Source organism: Rhinoderma darwinii, chromosome 8 (genome assembly GCF_050947455.1).
Source record: "Rhinoderma darwinii isolate aRhiDar2 chromosome 8, aRhiDar2.hap1, whole genome shotgun sequence".
Taxonomy (NCBI): domain Eukaryota; kingdom Metazoa; phylum Chordata; class Amphibia; order Anura; family Rhinodermatidae; genus Rhinoderma; species Rhinoderma darwinii.
The window spans coordinates 11,203,957-11,228,454 of record NC_134694.1 but is presented as its reverse complement, the minus strand read 5'-3'; the positions used below and the strand labels follow the sequence as shown (position 1 = coordinate 11,228,454).

The 24,498-nt window shown below is 42.1% G+C and overlaps 1 protein-coding gene across 7 annotated transcripts in view; it reads right to left on the bottom strand.

The window, feature by feature from the left end:
• Positions 1-230: 230 nt before the first annotated feature.
• Positions 231-24,498, bottom strand: part of RALGPS1 (Ral GEF with PH domain and SH3 binding motif 1) — a 350,348-nt gene continuing 326,080 nt past the window's right edge. For 3 of the 7 annotated variants that reach the window (XM_075835060.1, XM_075835059.1, XM_075835063.1), the window contains 6 exons: positions 23,942-23,998; positions 22,175-22,280; positions 21,441-21,533; positions 19,225-19,330; positions 7,010-7,122; positions 232-1,202 (listed from right to left, as the gene is read on the bottom strand). In XM_075835060.1, the coding sequence (XP_075691175.1) occupies positions 1,173-1,202; positions 7,010-7,122; positions 19,225-19,330; positions 21,441-21,533; positions 22,175-22,280; positions 23,942-23,998 (505 nt within the window). In that variant the 3' untranslated portion in view covers positions 232-1,172. Of the gene's footprint in view, positions 1,203-7,009; positions 7,123-19,224; positions 19,331-21,440; positions 21,534-22,174; positions 22,281-23,941; positions 23,999-24,498 lie in introns of all 7 variants that reach the window. The other 4 variants (XM_075835062.1, XM_075835064.1, XM_075835061.1 and 1 more) reach the window with 3 other exon arrangements.

Here is a 24,498-nt window from a genome sequence, read left to right as displayed (position 1 = left end):
TGTACTTTTACTTTTCAACACGCCCACTTGGACTTTTGCAAGCCTCATTTGCATAAATACAAAAATGGCCATAACTTGGCCAAAAATGCTCGTTTTTTAAAAATAAAAACGTTACTGTAATCTACATTGCAGCGCCGATCTGCTGCAATAGCAGATAGGGGTTGCAAAATCTGGTGACAGAGCCTCTTTAAGGTGGAACTCTGCCTTTTGCTATGTCATACAGACATCTTAGAAGATATCAGCAGGGGTCTATGTTTCTGGAAATCACTGGGAGTACCCCAATATTCTTCATCTCACACGTCTCTATGACATAACACAAGTTGGTGTTCCCTTTCAAATATTTATACATAAAACCTTTACTTTTAACAAGCACTCAGCACTTTCCATTGGATAAAATCAGACCCTTCTCTATTATACTAGTATAGTAAATAAATAAAAAAGTTACACGTTCATTAGATAATCATTAACTGCCCAAAATTCTCCCTTTCCAAATCTAAGCAACCCAAACGAAATAAAGATTTTTTGGGGGGGTTTTTTAATCATTGTTATTATTAATATTTTGTGACAAAATACATGTTCAGGGACTCGATCAGACAACATGTAACAATGTACGGGAAGTTCAATAACAATTTTTGTGGCTTTTTTTTTCACTTTTTTTTTCTACAAAAGTATGAGCCGGCCACAACGATGAGCGGTCAGTGCACTTGAGTTATAAAACTGTAATCACTAACTTTCTGTCAGACATTTTGTTATAGTTAACACTGAAGAATTTTTTTGTTTATCTCATGAGAAAGAGTTTAAAACCCAACATGGGTTAATATAAATACATCCCTATCTGGCACACACAGCAGCGCATCAGTTAAAAATCAGTGTTATAAAACCAATAGGCAAAAAAAAGGATGGTGGCCTGTAGTCCAAGGTCTGTCCATGGCTCCCGGCAAGCACAAGATTAGTCAGCGACTAATGTATTAAATACAGCCAGTAAGAAAACAAAAATGGTCTTCTATGTACAAGACTCCACCCCGGCTCCATGTAGAGACTCTATGTTTTCCTTTCAGTTTTGAATACATGAAAGTGCAAGTGTCCTCGTCTCCCTTGAGACTCGTGGCTTGTAGTGTCTTCGACTGAGATCTGCCTTCATTTGGCACTTTTTAATCATGAAACTGGCGAGTTCATTCAAAAGACATGAGATTAGTCGGGGCCTGCAGTAAGAGACAAGCAGAATAGTCATGTTAATCTGTAGACAAATGGATCAATTATAATATCAGTATGCCACATCAATACAGAACGTGCATGAATCTATAAGACAATTATATAAGCAGTAATTCCCAATAGGATTAGAATTGCTCTATTTTCTACAGTAGACGCAGGATGCTGTACAGTAGTCTGTAGTCTGCAGTCCATGTAGTCTGCTGATGGATTCACCTAGCAACCACAGATCATTGAAAATGCCCAGCAGTTCTGCGTGTGTAGTACTAGATCCTAATAATAAAACTATAGCCGAGAATTACTATCTCAAGTGCCTTATATATCAGGCAATTTCATAATACACATTTTGTAAGTGGAATAATCCTGGTTATGAGCAGGAACAATTCTGATAAAACCCAGGAATCCAGATCCCAGGAACAAATCCCGGCAGGAACCCAGTCCCAGATTTTGGGTGCTCTCCTGAGATTTCCCCTTTACTGTCCTGCAGGCACCAAAAAGTAAATGAGACATTAATAGTTTTAGTGGCTTCTGCAATCGGGAAAGACAAAACGGTTAGGCCTCATGCACACGAACGTATTTTTTTCCTCCCGTAATACTGGCGTAAATACGGGTCCATTGTCACACGTATTCGACCCGTATTCCACCAGTATTTACGGACCCGTGCCCATAAATACGGGTCCGGTGTAACCAGTATTCCATCCGTACTTATGGGCCCGTTTTCTCTGCACTAATCGGCAACCCTTCTCTCTATCAGGATAGATCCCTGCCGATCAGTTAACTCTTTCAGCACCCTGGACAGTGACTATCCCCTGACGTCGCCTAGCAACGCTCCCATAATTACGGGTGCACACGCGTAGCCACCCGTAATTACGGGAGCCCCATAGACTTCTATGGGCTGCCCGTGCCGTTATTACGGCCTGAAATAGGACATGTTCTATATTTTTCAACGGCACGGGCACCTTCCCGTAAGCATACGGGGAGGTACCCGTGGCCAATAGAAGTCTATGGGCCTGTAATTACGGGCGTTCTTACGATCGTGTGCATGAGGCCTTAATTCTGGCTTTGAACAAGAGTAAAGTAGTGGCTGCTCTGTGATATTGGGGGACGACGACTGGGCACAGCATTCACTATTTATTTGGGCAAAGCATGACACACTCTGGGCACATTTACACGTTTAACCTGTAATTACCATGTGGATTGTGCGCTGAAATTAACGTAAAACTAAAATGAACTGTAAAAACACACTTTGTTTTGCTGTTAGTTTTTTCGTCTGTGTGGCACACTATCTGTGCGTACTGGCATGTGTGAATACACCATAATAGCGTACTGAAGCAGCCGCGCCATAGATAGAATACAGGCGGCTAGAAGGGTCCCTGGCTTTATTTTCAGAATATTTCTGCTCATAAAATAACTCCTAATAACAAATGACAGATTCCTGCCCTTACGACACACAGTAATCTCCTCATTGGTATTTTTGTGTTCCTTTGTTCACCTTCTGAAATTAACACGTTGAAAAAGAAAAGTTCCTATGGTTGTCGCCAGACATCACATTGCAATGTCTGCAAACAACTAGCACCTTGTGAGAAACCGCCTGTCAACTTGTTTTTGAATTCGTGAGGCAAATTGTCGCTTTTTCTCGCTTTCTGTAAAATAATCGTGTGGGATCCCTGATAAGAAAAGCAGATTGTGGCATCACATACCCACAACTTGTCTGCATGGAGTACTGAGGGCTGATCTCATATCTACTCCGCTGCTAGAGACCTATGGTGACACAGAGTTTCCTGTGACTTTTGGCAACTTCAATGTCTCACTCTGAGAAACAAAGTTGCAAGGTAATTTACAACTTTTTTTCCCATACGACTCATAACCAATATGGCCACCATGACCTCTCATGAATAGGTGGTCACAGCTTTCTCATGCCTAGTCATGCAGCAATTAATCCTCCTATCTTGTCTTGCTGCATACCTAGGCCATTGAGAAATCTGCGGAAGTTGACTGACCGCACCCTATGGAAGCTGAAATGCCAGGCATTGTGGTTGGCACTCCGCATTCCCCAAAACAGCCGAACAGGCTTTGCATGACTTGTTTATACAAGTGATGCTTTAGTTTAGGCGGTGACATATCCACTAACTGCCCAGAGGTAGTAGAATCCGCGTGAACCCTATGAGCATGTACCTAATGATTTATTCATTTTTTACCTTCCATTATTTGTGGCTCTTTCATGCTGTTATATGTGGAAAAGCTTTTACAGATGGCAGACAGAAAGAAACATTACATGAGTCTAATAAAAATAGAAACATGGGAACAAATTGCTAAATTCAATTTGCATAGAACATGACAGAAAATCATGTGCATTTAACTAGAATCAGGACACTTATTAAATTATACTGTAAATCTCATTACAATGGACTATAGCAGTGGTGCCCAACCTGTGCTCTCCAGCTGTGGTGAAACTACAACTCCCAGCATGCCCTGTCAGACACCACAGCTGGAGAGCCAGAGGTTGGAGATAACTGGACTAAAGGGGCCTTCATCTAAGCAGAGTATTTCAGATCAGAAGACACGACTACATCTTCCTGAATATACTGGGTGTATACTGCTGGGCTCTGTATTTTTTTTAAAATTTGGGTCGAGTCCTGCTTATTTTTCTCAGTAAAGCGGCTCAGACTTTCTTTCCAGCTTCATGTCAATAGCTTACAAGACCCGTCCTCAGCCAAGACCTGTGACGTAATTTTATCCTTCAGCTTTGAAATAACTTAACCCCTTTGCGCACCTGGACGAGCCATTACATCCGGGTGCGGGGGGGGGGGGGGTGATGTCAGGAGCGCGCTCCATATACTGCGGGTGTCGGCTGTATTTTACAGCAAACACCCGGGACTAACAGCCAGGAGCAGCGATCGCGCTGTTCCTGGCTGTTTAACCCCTCAAATGCAGCAACTGAGGCGTTGAAAAGAAGGGGGCGGCCCCCTCTGACAGCTCATCACCCCCCCCCCCCAGTGAGATCGGGGGGTGACGACGGTTGTTATGGCAGCCCAGGGGCCTAATGGAGCCCTGTTAACAGAAGCCTTTAAAAATGACGATATACTGCAATACGTGTAGGATCTAACGATCGCTGGTTCAAGTCCCTTAGGGGGGGCTAATAAAGTGTGTAAAAAAAAAAAGTTTTCAGTAGTGAAAAAAAATTAAAAAATATTTAAAAGTTCAAAAAAAACCTTTTAGATGAAGTGCCTATTGCTAGAGTGAGAACAAATATGAATGTATCTAAATCCTTCCCCTTGGGACGTGGTACTCGTCTGGGATGCCCACTTTCCCCACTACTGTTTGCCCTCGCAATTGAGCCTCTGCCATTGGCAGTACGGCATTCCTCTTCAATAACAGGTATCCCTCGAGGTCCTCTAATTAAAAAAATATCCCTGTATGCGGATGATACATTAGTGTACTTGGAGGATGATGGTCCTTCGCTGGCTTCTTTCCTACAACTAATTGACACATTTGGGGCCTTCTCGGGGTTATCGGTTAATTGGCCCCCCTGTCCCACTACAAATAGTGTCTCAATTTACATATCTTGGGGTGCAGGTTTCCCCTAATTTACTGCGCTTTCATGAACTTAACCTGTTGCCCGTTAGTAGCCTCTACTGAAAAACAGCTAAATACTTGGAAAAACCTTCCCCTTTCCTTGTACGGTAGGATAAATCTTTTTAAAATGATATATCCCCCCTAAATTTTTGTATTTATTTCATATTTGTCCAATTATATTAGCCAAACAATTTTTTAGACAACTTGATGGTGTATTACGCTCGTTCCACTGGCAGGGGGGCACCCCTAGGTTTAGTCTTAGTCTTCTACAGGCCCCTAAAAGAATGGGGGGATGGCAGCGCCCAACCTTTATTTCTACTACTTGGCTTCGCAGCTGGTGATGGCACACTGGTGGATTGACATCAATTTAAGTAATGCGGCCACTGCGTTGGTAGGAGCACTTATGACTTCTTACGAGAGCCTTACAAACTTATTATATAGGTTTAAATCCCCATGTCATGCGCCGCTCCCGTTACAGACTATAGCCTGTGCCTGGAGGAAGGCGCACATATTACTAAGTGGTGTTGCTGCTTCCTCTTATTCCCCTAGGACCCCATTATTGAACAATCCCTGGTTATCTCACCTTGTGTCACTGCCGGGAGCGATGATGTGGGCTGGGGTGGGGGTTCGGTTTCTGGGTCAATTGTACTGTACAGATAGTGGTTATGTCTCATTTTCTGAGCTTGAGGAGCGGTTTGGGGTCTCGAGAAAGGCATTCTTTCACTATCTCCAATTACGACATGCCTGCATGGCCAAGTTTGGCTCTCTATCACCTACTTTGGGATTCTCCAAAGTGGAGGACTTGCTTGCCACCCCGGACCTTCCCAAGACTCTTACTCAAGCATATGCCTTGTTGCTGTCTGTTGTAAAAAGGCCATTTTAGAGGGCGTTTATTGGGTGGAGGAGAGATATTCCTGACATGACGGAGGAGGAGTAAAGGGAGGTGGAATTATCACTCCTTGATTCAGTTATCAGTGCCAGGGATTTCCTAATACAGTCGCGATTCATACATCGGATATATATATATACTCCGGTCAGACTCCAAAGAATTGGGGCCTCCGTGTTGGATAGCTGCTTTAGGTGTCAATCTGACGTTGTATATGGTTATGTCCTAAGATTTTGCCATTTTGGTCTGAGGTAGTGGAGTTCCTTCATGATAAGATTGGACGCTGTAAAAAATAAAAATGTAAAACGCCGAAATCGCTGTTTTTTGGTCAACTTAGATGTAAAAAAATTTTTTAAGAAAAAGTGATCAAAAAGTTCTACGTACCAAAAAATTGTACCAATAAAAACGACAGCTCGTTTCCCAGTTCATTATATGGAACTATAAATGGTACCAAAAGAAACTACAACTCCTCCTGCAAAAAATAATCCCTCACACCGCTCTATTGACGGAAAAATAAAAAAAGTTATGGCTCTTGGAATGCGGGGTGTGAAAAACGAAAAATCAAAAAATGTCTCCGTCCCGAAGGGGTTAATGTTGTTGGATTAAATGTAGGTAAACATTGACTTCTTTCCCAGGCCAGACAGAATCCTCTGATGGGTGCCAAATCCAGGAGGGCATATTATGCAAATATTTAACAATGCTTTGAGAAGAAGCTCCCATAACAATACTTCTGTTGTGGCAGCAGTGTTATCATAAGGACTGGACCTCATAATAACAATCATATATCTTTACCTTAGATAAAAAAAGAAAAGTTATATTCTGATTGGTTGCAATGACGCCAAAAGTCCACATAATAACACTGAGCTGCCAGAGCACAGGGGCAGGAAACAAGAACATATGTACCTTAGGGGCAGACTATGCGGCTGTTATGGGGCCCCTGGGGAAAGCACCTGTGCAGGGATCCCCTCTCCACAGAAGAGTGTGGGGAATCACAGAGAGAAGACGGAGGGCAAACAAGTTCAAGTCCTCCTGTCTCTGGGGGTTATGGGTGTGGGGATGTCAACCAGCATCAGAAGGGAACCCGTTTTACTCCTTGCTATGGAATCCCCTTTCATCTTGGTAAGCCCCTGGCAGGAAGTGTTGATTTGGGGACAAATGCAGAGGAACTCTTCTCACAGATGACCTGTAATTTTAATCTTTGAAAACTTGATGAAGGAATAAAATAAAAATCGCAATGTTAAAGGGAATTTGATGTAGATAATCTGGTAGTTCTCCTTTAAGTATGTTCACAGCCACGACTAATAAATTGTAGGATACATATAGAATAATTCATCTTACCAGTTGCTCCGGGTCACTCACCGGCGGCCTGTTGCTTTTACATGCGTCATCCAAGTGTTTGTGCCATAAAATTGCATGGAAACGGGAGCCTGTCTGGAACTTGTAAACATTTCCTGAAGAACAACAAGAACATATAACCTTCAGCATTTCATCTGACAAGTGCCAGTGCACCTAGAAGATAAGCAGTGCCAGATGTGCTTGGCAGCCGATTATCCACATTTCTATTGAACCAAAAATGCATGCTCAGCTCAGTCCAACCGACCATGCATGTTTATGACTGAGATGGGCAGGATATCTGTGATTCGCCATTTGTCTTATAATCACGGCAGCCGTTACATACTGAGTGCATGACGTAAAATAGCTTTGCCTCTTAAAATGTTAGTTGGGAGAGAATCAACTCATCCGGGTGTGGTGACCTGCACTAAAACCAGAAATATTTTTATGTGCCATATTCTACCTGTCCTGTGCCTACCTTACTTACCTGTCTGTGTGTGCCTTTTGCCTTCTTCCTTTAACTTACGCTCCGGCCAAATATGATCCACTCTGTCTACAAGGACTCGGGGGTCGGTGTATGACACAGAGATTTAAAGAACACCAAAAAGAGAACCTCTGTGCCATACACTGACCCTCAGACTGCGCTAGATAGAACAGATTTGCCCAGAGTGTTCCTTTAACCAGTTTAACCCAAAGCAATCCACTACTCAATGTCTACCCCTTGCTTGACCCACTGTATAGGGCTTAATATCTCAATTTGTAATACATGTATCCCAGGGGGCACACTCTCATTCGCTATGGAGTACTCTTATTGTTCTTATGCTGTCATTCTAACAGGTGCAGGATCCTATCCTTTGAGGTACTTTAACCCCTTCAGGACTGAGCCTGTTTTGGCCTTGTGTACGGAGCCAATTTTTGCAAATCGGACATGTGTCACTTTATGTGGTAATAACTCTGGAATGCTTTTACCTATTCAAAGCGATTCTGAGATTGTTTTCCCGTGACATATTGTACTGTATGTTAGTGGAAAAATTTGATCAATAAATTCAGTATTTGTTTGTGAAAATCACCAAACTTTAGAGAAAATTTGCAAAAATTAGCAGTTTTCTAAATTTAAATGTATCTGCTTGTAAAACAGATAGTAATACCACACAAAATACTTACTAATTAACATTTCCCATATGTATATTTTATGTAGGCATTGTTTTTTGAACTTCCTTTTATTATTTTAGGACGATACAAGGCTTAAAACTTTAGCAGCAATTTCTCACATTTTCAAGAAAATTTCCAAAACCTATTTTTATAGGTACCAGTTCAGTTCTGAAGTGGCTTTGAGGGCCTTATAAATTAGAAACCCCCAGAAGTCACCCAATTTCAAAAACGGCACCCCTCAAAGTATTCAATACAGCATTTAGAAAGTTTCTTAACCCTTTAGGTGTTTCACAGGAATTAAAGCAAAGTAGAGGGGAAATTTACAAATTTCTTTTTTTTTTGTTGGAAAATCCAATTTAATCCATTTTTTTCTGTAACACAAAAGGTTTTACCAGAGAAACGCAACTCAATATTTATTGCCCAGATTCTGCTGTTTTTAGAAATATCCCATATGTGGCCCTAGTGTGATAATGGACTGAGGCACAGAGCTCAGAAGCAAAGTAGCACCTAGTGGATTTTGAAGCCTCCTTTTTATTACAATATATTTTAGGCACCATGTCAGGTTTGGAGAGGTCTTGTGGGGCCAAAATAGTGGAAACACCCCCAAAAAGACACCATTTGGCAAACTACACCCTCAAGGAATTTATCAAGGGGTATAGTGAGCATTTTAACCCCACAGGTTTTTTGCTGAATTTAGTGGAATTAGTCCGTAAAAATGAAAATCGAAATTGTTTTCAATAAAACTTAGAAATTATTAATTTTTACAAGGAATAAAGAAGAAAAAGCACCGCAAGATTTGTAAAGCAATTTCTCCTGATTACGGCAATACCCCATATGTGGTAATAAACGGCTGTTTGGACACACGGCAGGGCGCAGAAGGGAAGGAGCGCTATTTGGCTTTTGGAGCTCAAGTTTACTCTATTGGTTTTCAGGTGTCATGTCGCATTTGCAAAGCCCCTGAGGGACCAAAACAGTGGACACCCCCCAGAAATGACCCCATTTGGTAAACTACAGCCCAAAAAAGAATTTGTCTAGGGGTATACTTCTATTGTTTTTTATTCTTTTTTTTTACGGCGTTCACCGTGCACTATAAATGACATATTTCATTTATTCTGTGGGTCGATGCGATTACGGCGATACCATATGTATATAGGTTTTTTATGTTTTACGGTGTTTGCACGATAAAATCACGGTTTAAAAAAAAAAAAATCGTTTTTGTGTCGCCACAACTTTTTTATTTTTCTATCAGGAAAGCTGTGTGAGGGCTACAATTTTTGCGTACATGCGACTTTTTGATCCCTATTTATGAAATTATTTGGGAGCTGAAGTGACTAAAAATAGCGATTACGGTATCGTTTTTTTATGTTTTGTTTTATGGCGGTCACCGTGCGGGATAGATGACATTATATTTTTATAGTTCAGGCCGTTACGGACGCGGCAATACCAATTATGCATAGTTTATTTTATTTTTTTTTAATAATAAAAGGACTTTATAAAGGGAAAAAGGGCAATTTTTAAATTTTATTATTTTGACATTTAACTTTTGTACATTTTTTTGTAACTTTTTTTTTTAGTCCCACTAGGGACTTGAAGATCCAATTGTTGGATCGTAGTTATAATACCCTGAAATACTTATGTATTGCAGGGTATTATACCTGTCAGTTTCACACCGACAGGAGGCATATTAGGTCCTGCCTCTGGCAGGACGTAATCGCCTTCAATAGATGGCAGACCGGAAGCCTTTTTTGGGCTTCCGGTTGCCATAGCAATCCCCCCCCCCGCAACTATCGGCCCCCGCAATCGCGTAGCGGGGTGCCGATGTTGCTATAACAACTTAAATGCGGCGGTCGCTATTGACTGCCGCATTTAAGGGGTTAATCGGTTCGCATCATCGCTGACCCAATGTTTTCCCCCAGTACTAAGGCAGCTAGTAGCAGCCTGTACTGGGAGATGCCGGGCTGCGGGGACCGCCTGTGTGCTCTGTTAGAAGCACACATAGATTAATGGGCTGCAGGCCCAAGGACCAGCTCTGCAGCCCGTTAATCTACGTGGGGTGGTCGGGAAGGGGTTAATGTAATTTATTTGAGTAGGGGGTACTTGGATAAGAAACATTGAGAATCACTGCTCTACACTGTATCTTTATGTCCATACTCTGCAGCCAGTCTGTATCATTTGTTGTTGCTTATCTGCAGATTTCATATGCTGCGTGTAATAATGTCGGGTTTATGGAACATTCAGTTTACTCAGTAAACACGTAATTTCAGCCTGAGTTAGATTATTTATTCATCTATTAACCCCTCATGGACTGGCCTTAAAAACCAAGCAAACTGTTTTATTCTTTTATTTGTCGCATTTCAGGAGCCATCATTTTATTATATATCTGTCAATGTAGCTGCACTGCAGACAGAATGTGATCGGACCTGTGATCCAGAGCTCCTCCTCCTTAACCCCTTCCCGCTTTGACCACTTTTGACCTTCCTGACAGAGCCTCATTTTTCAAATCTGACATGTGTCAATTTATGTGGTAATAACTTCAGCATGCTTTTACCTATCCAAGCGATTCAGAGATTGTTTTCTCTTGACACATTGGAATTTAAGTTAGTCGTAAAATTTGGTCGATAAATTCAGTATTTAATTGTGAAAAACACTAAAATTTAGCGAAAAATTGCAAAAATTTGAATTTTTCTCAATTTAAATGTATCTGCTTGTAAGACAGCCAGTTATACCACACAAAATTGTTGCTAATTAACATCCCCCATATGTCTACTTTGTTTGCATCGGTTTTTGAACATCCTTTTATTTTTCTAGGACGTTACAAGGCTTAGAACGTTAGCAGCAATTTCTCACATTTTCAATAAAATTTAGGCTATTTTTGCAGGGGCCAGTTCAGTTGTGAAGTGGCTTTGAGGGCCTTATACGTTAGAAACTCCCCAATAAGTCACCCAATTTTAAAAACTTCACCCCTCAAAGTATTCAAAACTTTTAGAAAGTTTCTTAACCCTTTAGACGTTTCACAGGAATTAAAGCAAAGTAGAGGTGAAATTTACAAATTATTATTTTTTTTTGCAGAAATTCATTTTTAATCCATTTTTTTTTACAACACAGAAAGTTTTACCAGAGAAATGCAACTCAATATGTATTGCCCAGAGTCTGCAGTTTTAGGAAATATCCCACATGTGGCTCTAGTGTGCTACTGGACTGAAGCACCGGCCTCAGACGCAAAGGAGCACTTAAGAGAATTTTGGGGCCTCCTTTTTAGAATATATTTTAGGCACCATGTCAGGTATGAAGGGCTCTTGCGGTACCAAAACAGTGGAAATCTCCCAAAAGTGACCCCATTTGGTTTCCCACACCCCTCAAGGAAATGATCTATGGGTATAGTGAGCATTTTGACTGCACAGTTTTTTTTGCAGAAAATATTGGAAGTAGGCTGTGAAAATAAAAAATCAACATTTTTTTTCAAAGAAAATGTAGGTTTAGCTAATTTTTTCTCATTTCCACAAGGATTAAAGGAGAAAAAGAACCACAACATTTGTAAAGCAATTTCTCCCGAGTAGAAAAATAACCCCACATGTAGTAATGAACGGCTGTTTGGACACACGACAGGGCTCAAGAGCCCTTTGACTTTTGGAGCTAGGATTTAGCTGGATGTCTGTGTGGACGCAATGTTGCTTTTGGTATAATAAAGGGGTAAATGAAGCATGAAATTACTAATTTAGGCTATGTTCACACGGAGTATTTTGGGGGAGGAATATCTGCCTCAAAGCTCCAAACGGAATTTTGAGGCAGATATTCCTCCCCCAAAATACTCCGTGTGAATAGCAATTATCGCGCCGTTTTTCGCCCGCGGCCATTGAGCGCCACGGGCATAAAACACGCTTTCTCCTGCCTCCCATTGAAGTCAATGGGAGGTCGGAGGCGGAAGCGCCCGAAGATAGGGCATGTCGCTTCTTTTTCCCGCGAGGCAGTTTTACTGCTCGCGGGAAAAAGACGCCGACGCCTCCCATTGAAATCAATGGGAGGCGTTCTCGGGCCGTTTCTGCCGAGTTTTGCGACGCGGTTTCCGCGTCAAAAAACTCGGCAAAAGACCCCGTGTGAACATAGCCTAAGTTGGATGTGTGGTACGCTTTGAAGCAAGGCCTGGTTTTTCGGGGCAGGTTTCACAGTGGTAAATAGTGTCTTTTTTAATTCCCCTTTTGGAACACACTGCATCTTTTTTGTGTCCTTCCCTTCTTTGCAATTTGGGGCACTTCATTGGGGAAATGTTGCCCTGGTACAATACGTGGACCATCGCTACCAGCTGATGTGCTTGGGCCCTCCCCTGCCTGGTTCCCAAATAGAAGTGCCTTGATAACTACCCCTTGAAAGTTAAGGAATGTCCCTATCCGGCCTGCACGTCGGGATAGCACATAAGCATTATACATTGCCAATGTGCACGGGCAGCTTTTTGTACCATGTCTTTGTTTTACGCAGGACACTATAAGGCTTCAGTACTTGATCAGAGAAATCAATGTACTTATTGTAGACGAGGATCCAATTTGGCTTGTGGGTCACTGTGGTGGTACCTCGTTCAGGGACAGGGGTGCTGCCACTGCCATCAATTGTGGTCAATATACGGACATCCCTCTTGTCCTTATATTTGACTAACAGAATGTTCTCGCTGCATAGTTCCCTGCTCTCACCCCTTCTGAGGCTTTAGCTAAGCAGTGTTTTAGGGAGGCCTCTCTGATTTTTGCGCACAGTACCGCGTGCTGGAGTACTTCTGGCAGAAAGGCACCTAAATAGTGGGATGCTGGTATAGAAGTTATCCACGTAAAGGTAATAATCCTCGTCCAGCAGTGGGTGTATTACAACCCACACTATTTTCCCACTAACTCCCAGGACGGGGGGGGGGGGGGGGGCATTCTTGGGTTTCAATATTAGAGTCCTTCCCTTCGTAAACCCTAAACCTGTGTGTATACCCAGATGTACTCGCACACAGTTTGTACAATCTAATTCCATACCTTGCCCTCTTATTGGGCAGGTATTGGCGGAATTTAAGCCTCCCTTTAAAATGAGCAAGGGACTCGTCTATGGAAATATATTTATCGGGGGTGTACACTTGTGAAAATTTGGTGCTGAAATGTTCAATGACTGGCCTGATTTTAAATAGACGGTCGAATGTGGGGTTGTCCTGGGGCGGGCACTGGGCATTTACATTATAATGCAAGAATTTTAAAATCGCTTCAAAGTGTGTCTGGGTCATGGCCATGCGGTAAATTGGGGTGTTGTACCAAATATCCGCACTCCAGTATTGCCTAATCTCTGGCTTCCTCACTAGGCCCATATGCAGCACAAGGCCCCAAAATGTCATCATCCCCTGCATCTACAGGGGTCCACCTAACAAAGGATTGTTTTGGGGTTTTGGCTTAAAAATTGTTGGGAGTAAAGATTTGTCTGGGCTACCATTAAATTAACAAACTCCTCAGAGAAAAAGACCTTGAAAATGTCAATTTCTGTGAGGCCTGTAGTCTCAAAACGAATTCCTGAGCTGCCTATAAAATCCGGAATTTGAGGCTCATAATTTTCGGGGGGTGGAGTCCACAAGGAATCGATCATTGGGGTTGCCTCAACTGCTCTCCTGGGTCGCCTTTGGGGTGGTTCCTCATTACTGGAGGTAGGAGGAAGAAGAGGAAACAAAAAGGAGTTGGGCATATTCCTCGCTAGCCGTATCAGTGGCAATGATGGCGTAGGCCTCCTCGACTGAATACATTCTTCTGGACGATTGTGACATTTTGATTTATTACAGGGGGGTGTGTGGTGTTTTATCACGTGTAATCAACTCTTATTTTTACAAAGGGGGGTGTGTGGGTAGTGTTTTTACACGTGTATAGTAAACAGAAATTAGAAGATAAGAATTTAAAAAAAAAAAAGAGAAGGAAAAAAAAAAAAGAATAGGCGGATATAAATACTAAGACTAAATTAGGATGACTCAGCCGTGGTCGCGAGCTGACCTTTTTAATTTTGCTGACATCATGGACTTGTGCTCGAGGACCATACTACAATTCCATACTTTACAATCCAAATATAATTTACCATCTAATGCGTACTTCAGCTACCTACAAATTGTCCATCTTGCCAAATCTCTTTATAAAAATACTAGCTTCTCTAAACCCACAACTTTTGAATTTCTATGCAAAACTACAACCTCGACTCGCGGTTTAACCCCTTAATGACCAGCCTATTTTGGACCTTAATGACCAAGCTATTTTTTACGTTTTTCAATCGTCGCATTCCAAGAGCTATAACCTTTTTATTTTTGCGTCGACATAGCTGTATAAGGTCTTGTTTTTTGCGGGACAAGTTGTATTTTTGAATAGCACCATTTTTAGGTACATATTATTTATTGATTAACTTTTATTAACTTTTTTTTGGGGGGGAATAGAAAAAAATCTGAAATTTCGCCACTCTTTTTTGCGTCCTAAATCTACGCCGTTTACCGTGTGGTATAAATAACACAATAACTTTATTCAGCGGGTTGTTACGATTGCAACGATACCAAATTTGTATAGTTTTTGTATGTTTTACTACTTTTATACAGTAAAAACGCTTTTTTTTCAAAATTATTTGTTTTTGTGTCTCCATATTTGAAGAGCCGTAAAGTTTTTATTTTTTCGCCGATGCCGTTGTATGAGGGCTTTTTTTTTGCGGGACGACTTGTAGTTTTTATCGGTACCATTTTGGAGTAGATGCGACTTTTTGATCACTTTTTATCACATTTTTTTAAAGTCAGTATTCACAGAAAACAGCAATTTTTCCATAGTTTTTTATTAAATTTTTTATGCCGTTCACAGTGCGGGTTAAATAATGTAATAGATTTATAGTCGGGGTCGTTACGGACGCGGCGATACCAAATATGTGTAACTTTTTAACTTAATTTTGTTTTTTTAATAGTAAAGCATTTTGTAAGGGGAAAAGCTGTGTTTTTCATTTTTTTTCAAATTTTTTTTGAATTAACTTTATTAAGCTTTTTTGTCACTTTTTTACTAGTCCCATTAGGGGACTATAATATGCGATTCTGCGATCGCATTTATAATACACTGCAATACTTTTGTATTGCAGTGTATTACTGCCTGTCCGTTTAACACGGACAGGCATCTGCTAGGACATGCCTGCGGCATGATCTAGCAGGCATTCACTCCAGGCAGACCTGGGGGCCTTTATTAGACCCCCGGCTGCCATTAGAGACACAGACACTCGGCGATCGTATCGCCGGGTGTCGGTGGGAGAGAGAGGGAGCTCCCTCCCTCTCTCCAAAACCACTCAGATGCGGTGCTCGCTATTGAGCACCGCATCTGAGGGGTTACACGTGTGAGATCGATACTAATATCGATCTCACACGGCAAAGCAGGGACGCTCCCAGCCCTCAGCTGCCTCTGGCAGCTGAGAGCAGGGAGATTTGACAGCTCCCTGCTCTGTAAACTTATTCCGATGCTGCGACGTAAAAAGTCTATGGCATCGGAATAAGGCCCGTTAGTGACCGACGTAGAAACACGATGGGCCGGTCACTAACGGGTTAATCTCTGAGATCTATGATATTCTCTCCTCTCCGAATATGCAAACAACTCCCAAACATGGTTACGTGGTTAAATTGGAGACCTATCTAAGTAGGGAACTCCCCCTGTCCCTGTGGCAAATTATTTGGTCTCATGCAGCTAAGTCATCTCTCTGTGCTTCTTATAAGGAGAACCAATATAAGATTCTGATGCACTGGTATCATACCCCGGCATTCCTTCATCAAATTTACCCTCTGTCGACACCGCTATTGATTCCGTCGGAAAACCCAGAAACCTGCCGGAATGGTGATGAACGGAAACCATTAGCGATGTTTCCGTCACCATTGAGATCAATGGTGACTGAAACGGAAGCTATCCTTTCACTTTCAGTTGCAGGATTCACCCGACGGGAACCTCCGACGGAACCCCCGGAACGGAAAGCGAACGGTGATGTGAACAGGCCCTTACTGACGCTATCCATTACTATAAAAAACTGTAGTCTAATAGTGAACTACAGTAAATTTATACTAAAACTGCAGGAAAAAATTGCTAGATATATCTATCTATATCTAAAACTAAATTAACATTTATAACGCTAGCATATGCTACCCTAACGTCCTACCTCCACCTAACTACTATAATTTTTCTTTTTTACTGTTTTAGAAAAAAAAAACCTGCGCCAGAAAAGATGCTGATCAGTGGTGTGCGTCAATGATCAGCACCCAGCGCAGGACGCGCACTACGTAAAGGTGCGGGTGAAAAATTCGAAAAAGACCAAAAAAACCTGCGTCAACAAATTACCACAGATGCCGATAACTAATCAGCAGTCTGTGGCCGCAGGGTGCACATTTGTAATAGAATTTTTTTTTAAAAATTCCTGGACCAAAAATTGAGCACAGATACCGATCAGTGATGGCGGTCACTGATCAGCTGTCGCAGGACACACACAGGTAATTGGGGTGGGTGAAAAAAGGGAAAAAAAAGTACCAAAAAATAACCTGCGGATAAAAAACCCCCACAGATGCTCATCAGTGATGGTGGTCACTAACCAGCACTTTGTGGCCACAGGGCACACACAGGAAAATGGTGCAAATTAAAAAAAAAAAAATCCTGTGCCAAAAATTGAGCACAGATGCTGAACAGTGATGGTGGTCACTGATCAGCGCTCAGTGGGCACAGGATTGGGACAGGGAGGGGTTTGCGTGGAAAAGGGAGCGGGCTGGAGTGGTACAGGGACAATGACCGGGAAATGGCCAAAATATCTGTCTGCACAAAAAAAAGACTGCTGGTGATCAGACAGAAGTAGCAAAAAAGGACCTCTCTTATTTTTTACACAGTAGTGCGGATCGCACTACAAATCCCAACAAAGCCACAGCAGACAGTCTCCCAACCGCTCTGCACACTGCCTCAAACTGGAATGGCGGCGTGGAGAGCGGTCTCGGTAATCATAACACCCGCCGGTGCTCTGATTGGTTTGATGGGGTGATACGTTTCCACACCGAACTGGCGTCTTTATCAGACCATATGCACCAAACAGAATGTGGTTTTTTAAAACACAAAAAACCACCAAAGTACTCATAATGAAGTCATGAATGTCAGTCTGCCTGTTCCCTGCTAACCGTTACGTCCCCTTGGTAACTGGCGGTTTGGTGCAATGTTGTCTGCTGATTGGGTGCTTGACAGCCTATCAGGCGCACGGCGTCCCAATGGACTATAGTAACAGGGGCCTGGCTGATGCCTGACCTCTGATTGGTAGCCTGCGGTGGCCAATGGCGTCATGAGGCGTTCGTCCCTGCACTCCCGATACTAAACTACTCTCAAACTTGAGAGGAGTTGCATTACACCATTTGTACCCCCTTTCTGATATCACTTGATCCTTTGCCTTTCATGCTTCTTCCCCGTCACCTACTTCTTATAATTAGATGTACACAGCACAGGCGCATTTTTACTGCTGGCTCTGTATGACTATGCGTATATTAAATGTTGTTCCCCGTTCGAATTGACACATTTTTTAATATATATATATATTTTTTTATTTGACCATATTTTTATTATCATATTCTATATTTTTCATTACTAAACTACTGATGTTACCTACCATGCATTTTTTATCTAAGTTCTGATTATTCTTAGATTGATATGTGCACTATATGTATTGCATTGTCCTTTTTTAATTGTTTCTTAAACTGCTTTTTTCTTTTGTGCATTTGATTGGCTGTGGTGACTGCCATTCATGACGTCATTATGAGTACAGCAGAAAAAGGGGAGTTGGAACCAGCGCTGGGAGTGCAAATTCTGTTAAAAACGGGAATCTTCTTCCAAGTTTTAATATGTCTTAATTAAAATCAAAGCAAAGGACTACGAACAAATATTAGTGACGGGCAGGTATAGTCCAAGGTACAGAGAGAAAAGAGGAGATAGGCGGTAGCCTACGCGTTTCAGACCCTCGCTGGGTCCTTAGAAGGACCCAGCGAGGGTCTGAAACGCGTAGGCTACCGCCTATCTCCTCTTTTCTCTCTGTACCTTGGACTATACCTGCCCGTCACTAATATTTGTTCGTAGTCCTTTGCTTTGATTTTAATTAAGACATATTAAAACTTGGAAGAAGATTCCCGTTTTTAACAGAATTTGCACTCCCAGCGCTGGTTCCAACTCCCCTTTTTCTGCTGTATCTCTTGCGTGTGCCGACACGAGGATCCGTGCACTGACTTTCATACCCTTCTTGTGACAAGGTGAGCTGGAGGATTTTTTCCATATATATTTTTTCTGTCATTATGAGTACTTTGGCGCTTTTTTGTGTTTAAAAAAACACATTCTGTTTGGTGCCTCATGCATATGGTCTGATGAAGACGCCAGTTCGGTGTCGAAACGCGTCACCCCATCAAATTTAATAAAACTGAATTGAGCATAAGTAGCGCTTTTTGGCTTCCACTTTTTTCTGGACTTAATGCAATACTACGCGATGGAACCCTGCTGTCCCACCAGTTAGGAAGTAGCTGCAACTACATCAATTAATGCTTCTAAACAGTGTTGTGCCTGGATATCGCACAACCTGCCCAGGTGAGGTGCACTCCCACATCTGTATTGTGTCTCTTCCAAACTGTATTGGGATTTCTGCACCATGAGGCGCTTTCTCTTTCATTTTTTACAGATTATCATGTATAACGCAGAGAAGCATGGCCTAATAGGCATTAGGGCATGTTCATAGCTTGCAGATTTGTTCCAGACATTTTTGCGACAGTCCCACTTATGTGAATGGAACTTACAAAAGTCCATGTACCTGCTGCAGATACTACCCAATTCAGCTACATCGAATGCAATTTCAATTGCAGAAATTTCTGCAACAAGTCAGCTACGTGTGAATTCAGTCTGCTCCTGACACACTTGTTGTGCCAGCACAATCAGCAGGATGAATATGCTCAGCCTAATGCGGCAACAGCCTGCTGCTCGGGACAAACATACTCGTCCTTTGTATCAATTGGTTAAACATTCCCTGTGGACGCAGGACGTGGTAGATGTAGAGACACAACTCACCTTTATCAGGGTTGTTGAGCTGGAAAATATTTGGATGTTCAGGGTCATCTGGCAAAACCACCATCCATCCTAATATAGACACTTTCTTGCTAGGTGTAGACTTGTACTGGGGAAAAAAATACAAGTGCAAAAAAAATGATCATTATTGGTACTTGTGGATGAGATCACCGTTCATGTAATTTCACCAAAACATCAATATCCCCATATAGAAAATGACAAGTGAGGTCTTCTAATTTTATATACTGCCATTATGGTGTTATCTTGAGGTCAGATGCTGTGTGACCACCAATGACAGAGCTGTAGCGGTTGATGTGGCACCACCTATCTAATGATCTAGGCCGCAGAGCTACAGGCAGCAAACTTATCATTTCAATTACCAAAGCTTCTTTAGATGCTTCCTCTTTGATGCAGTGTGTATAATGTTTGTGTGTTGGGCCCTGAAGTCATGCCTTCCTGCCTAAATTTGACTATGAGATCCCAGGATGCTTTGAGACAACCACCTCTATTCTACCTGGTTCATGACCGCTAGAATGCCAGGATTAACTTACAGCTCCTGATCTCAGAGCAGCCTCCTGAACACAGCTGAGGTCGGAAAACATTCCAAACCCAGCTGTTTAACCCTTTGATTGCCGTGGTCCGTGACATGATCAAACGGAATTCCCCTCTTTGATCGCATCACCGGGTCTCCGGTGATGCGATCAAAGACCATGAATCCCTCTGCAGTCAGCTCTGGGGACCTACAAAGGACCCCAGGGCTGTCTGTTCCGTTTGCCTGCTGTTCGGGCACACTATGCGCTGCCCGATCAGCAGCCTGTGTTATAGTTACACAGTGTAATCTATTAGCATACAGGAGTATGCTAATACATTATTAGTAAAAAATAAAGTTATAAGTAAAGTTATCCCTTAATGGGTTAAAAAAAACAAAGTAACAAAATAAAAAAAAAAGTTCCAAAAAAGTCTTAATTTTGCATAAAATATAATTTATTGCCCCCACATTACATAAAAACATAAAACCTACACACATTAGGTATCTACACGACCGTAATAACCTGAAGAATTCATTTAACGGGTTATTTAGCATACAATGAGAACGGGATAAAAGAATAAGCAAGAAAAACAATGCAAAGAATCGCTTTTTCCTAAATTCACGCCGTAAAAAAAAAATGTTTTACCGCCAAACTGCAGGAAAAAAAAAACTATTTCTCTCGCATAAAACAAGGCCTCATACAGCCACGTCAATAAAAAAGTTATGGCAGCTGAAAGGCAGAGAGGCAAAAACGAGCTGGTCATTAAGGGGTTAACCATGCTATAGAAATCAAGGTTTTTTTTCTAACATTTTGCTCGTTTTACACTTTACTCTGTTGTGAATTCTTCATGTTCTGAACATACGAGCCAAACTCATCTGTGTCCGACCCCAGAGCAGCAGTGTGTTGTATAATGTGATCTGTACCAACAGAAGTGTCATAAAAGGGTCTCTTCATCTAAGTGTCAAAGTAACAAATTTGAAGCAGATGATGGTTTATGATCGCACTTTAAAAAATATGAGCCGAGGCAGCTTGTTGATCGTCGCTCGTGTGATCCTTTCACAAGGAGCAATGATCAGTAATGTATGGGGATGATCGCTCGTTCTCCTGCATATCCATCATGTCGGCAGCGCAGCTCTCTGTTTACACAGGGAAATGTGCTGCCGACAATGATCATTTTTCATACGGCATAAACGATAGGATCAGCCGATGAACGAGTGTTTGCGTGTTCATTAGCTGATCGTTGCCCTGTTTACACATAGCAATGATTGGGTACGAGCCAGTCTGAATGTCGTGCCAATCACAAAGGCGTAGAGTGATTGCGTGAGAACCCCAGAGATTGCAGCAACAGATGAGGCATCTCTTGTCACGTTTTAGTCTTGCTAATTGAATTCATTTATATAATTATGAGCTGACAACTCCATGTATTTTATCACTCCCCTATCTCCATATCTGACCATGGCATTGCTCATCCTGTGCTACCTCGTTCATGAATAGATTTCTGACATGCAGACAGAGCAGGGGAGAATTTATAACTGTATAAAAATGGAAGTTTATGTACCATTCAGGTTATTTGGAGAGCTGGATCTCTTGCTGTGACGGCAGCCATTAGTTCCCACTTTTGAAACCCAGCATTAGTTACACCAAGTAAACTCTGCAACAGAAGAATGCACTTCCAGCAGTAATACTCACATTTTTTCTTTCATTGCCTCTTAAAGATTTGGCTCCAAAGTAGAGAAGCGTTGATCCTGTAAGTGTCACCCAATAACGTGACCATGAGGAGAGCTAATGCAAAAAATGGAAAATTAAAGGGTTACTCCACTTCTGAATTTCAGTTGCATACATCTGAATGAGGTTCTTTCTGCAAACCCCATTCAGATAAATGAGACAGTCACAGAAATGTCTGCAACAAATCTGACGCGTGTGACTACTTTTTGCTGACTATTTATAGGGAAGCTGACGTGACCAGAGACCGTATTCAGGGTGGAGGAGAATCTACTTTTCGATGCCCTCTAAATTTCTCTAGTGGGGCCCTCTGAGTTGGGTACTTGTCTCGTTAATTGGCAGGCTGCTGGAACAGAAGAGATGTTTGCTTTCGATATCTTTCAATAATAATTGCCACAAATTTCTTACAACTAAATGTGTGTAAGCCTCGGGCTCTATTAGTCTGTGTGATCTTAATTAAACATAATAGTTCTTACACTAATCGCCATGTATGGCAGGTGCCCTGTGTAAATACAAAGTAGATTATTATCCTGTATTTGGAGTGCCCTCTAGTGGCTATTTTTAAACAATGCACTGAAAATAGAGAGTATTTGTATTGTTAAGTCAATAGAAACATTATAAAAAGAAACTTTACTAACAAGGTGGCATGTTAATTGTACACATGAATGAGGCATTGCCACTAGATATTTATAGGATGTTACCGTGGGCTTTTTCCCTTCTTTGAGTAGCGTTTTCCTTCTGAGTGGCCCTTCCATAGAAATGACTCCAGATGAACTACCCAGAATGCAGCTGCACGCACCCGACGGCCTGTAGCAAGTAAACGGACATTATAAACTGTAAACAATATGTAGTATAATATACCACGTCTGATAATATCCCTGCTGTGTAGCGGATTCATAACTCTGCTGTCTGATAAGTAAATAGTCAGATGTTTGGTATCTAGTAATGACTGACAAGAGCTGCTGTAAGGATGCGGTTTTGTTGCGTTTGAAAGCCGCATGCGGTCAACTGCATGCTTTTTTTGTCTCTGTAATGCTGCAGTTCTGTTGCGTTTTTTTACGCAGACATTTTATGGACATAGTTTTCACTGGTGTTGAAGTTTGTTAAGGTTAGGGTGTGTTCACACGGCCTATTTTCGGGCCGTAAACGGCCGAAAAGTCGGAAGCAGAACGCCTCCAAACGTCTACCCATTGAGTTCAATGGTAAAACGGCGTTCTGTTCCGACGGAGCGTTTTTCGCGGCGTTTTTTTTTCCGCGTAAAAAACGGCCGCGAAAAAGAAGTGCAGGACACTTCTTGGGACGTTTTTGGAGCCGTTTTCCATAGACTCTATTGAAGAAAGCTCCAAAAACGGCCGTAAAAAACACTGCACAAATTTCGAGTGGCTCAAAAAATGTCTGACAATCAGGAGCAGTTTTCTCTTGAAAACAGCTCCGTATTTTGAGACGTTTTTGACTCTGCGTTTGAACATACCCTAAGGCCACACGGAACGGACTTGACACGGTCGCAACGCGGCCAACAACCGCGCTGGCACCGTGTTCGGTGCGGCTGTCAAATAGCCTGTTAGTGGTCACACGTTAATGCGGGTAAACCATCCCTTTATCTGCAAAATCGTGCGGACATGAATTAATACACTCTTTATGGCCGCACGATTTTGCAAGTTACAAGTTACCCCCTATTCATTCTCTATGTGAAATAAAAACCCTGTCTGGGTGTTTCCATATAAAATTGGAAGCACATGAAGAAGGTACAGTATGGGCCCACATATTTCTATGAATTCCATAAACATAACATTTTGGTGTTTTTCATAATTAAATACTGAATTTATCGAGCAAATTTTACCACTAACTTAAATTCCAATGTGTCAAGAGAAAACAATCTCAGAATCGCTTGGATAGGTAAAAGCATTCCGATGTTATTACCGCATAAAGTAACACGTCAGATTTGAAAAATGAGGCTCTGTCAGCACGGAACTGTAATACGGTCGTGAGCATGAAGTCTTAGGCCCCATTCACACGAGCGTGAATCACGTCCGTGTGCTGTGCATTGAAACAACGCACAGCACACGGACCCATTTATTTCAAAGGGGCCATTCACACATGCGTGATTTTTCACGCAGCGAGAGTCCGCTGCGTAAAATTCACTGCATGTCCTATATTGGTGCGTTATCACGCACCTACGCGCCCATTGAAGTCAATGGGTGTGTGAAAACCATGCACAGCACACGGATGCACATGCGTGTGAGGTGCGTGATTTGCCCATCAATTCAGTTGAAAATAATAATTAAAAAAAAAGATGTGCTTTGTGAGTGTGTGAATAACGCATGCCCCTCGCAAAGCACGCTAATGCATAACGCAGCACACACGGACCATGATTCACGCGCGTGAAACGTATATGCTCGTGTGAATGAGGCCTAAGTCTGTAAAATCTTTAATATGTTCCGTGGTGATTGGGAGTGAGGACTACTCACCGCCCCCTGGCCACTCCGGTCTGTATCCAGGCGCTGGTACGTTCAGAGCGTGTGGAGCTGAAAGAGAAAGTACAAAAGACGTGTGCTCTACGGAGGCTGCATATGAACACTTTAGTATAGATAAGACACAACACATCCGTTCCAGAAAGCTGATCCGCTAAGTTCAGGTTTACATGCCCTGTTCCTGCCAGTCACACTGGAGATTTCCTTTTCCTGATTAAAGGTGTTTTCCAAAATTAGAGTTTCATGATACGTCAATGGAACGAGTCACAGACAAACGATCATTGTAACGGGGCGGTTTTTGTCCCAGTTGCTCATGGAGAGTTGTCTGGGGATATCTGGTCACTGTTACTGATTGCTTTCCCTCAGCAGCTTCCCAGGCTCCCATTCATAAGTTACCGCACATGAATGGTTGGTACCAAAACTGGCCTGTTCTTGGGATAGATAGGGGACCCAGCAGGTCAGTATTTGACGTATCTTAACCCTAATTTGGGAAGATCCCTTTAACGAAATAGTAGCTCTGCAGAGTCAAAATCATTATTTATTTTTTTAGGATC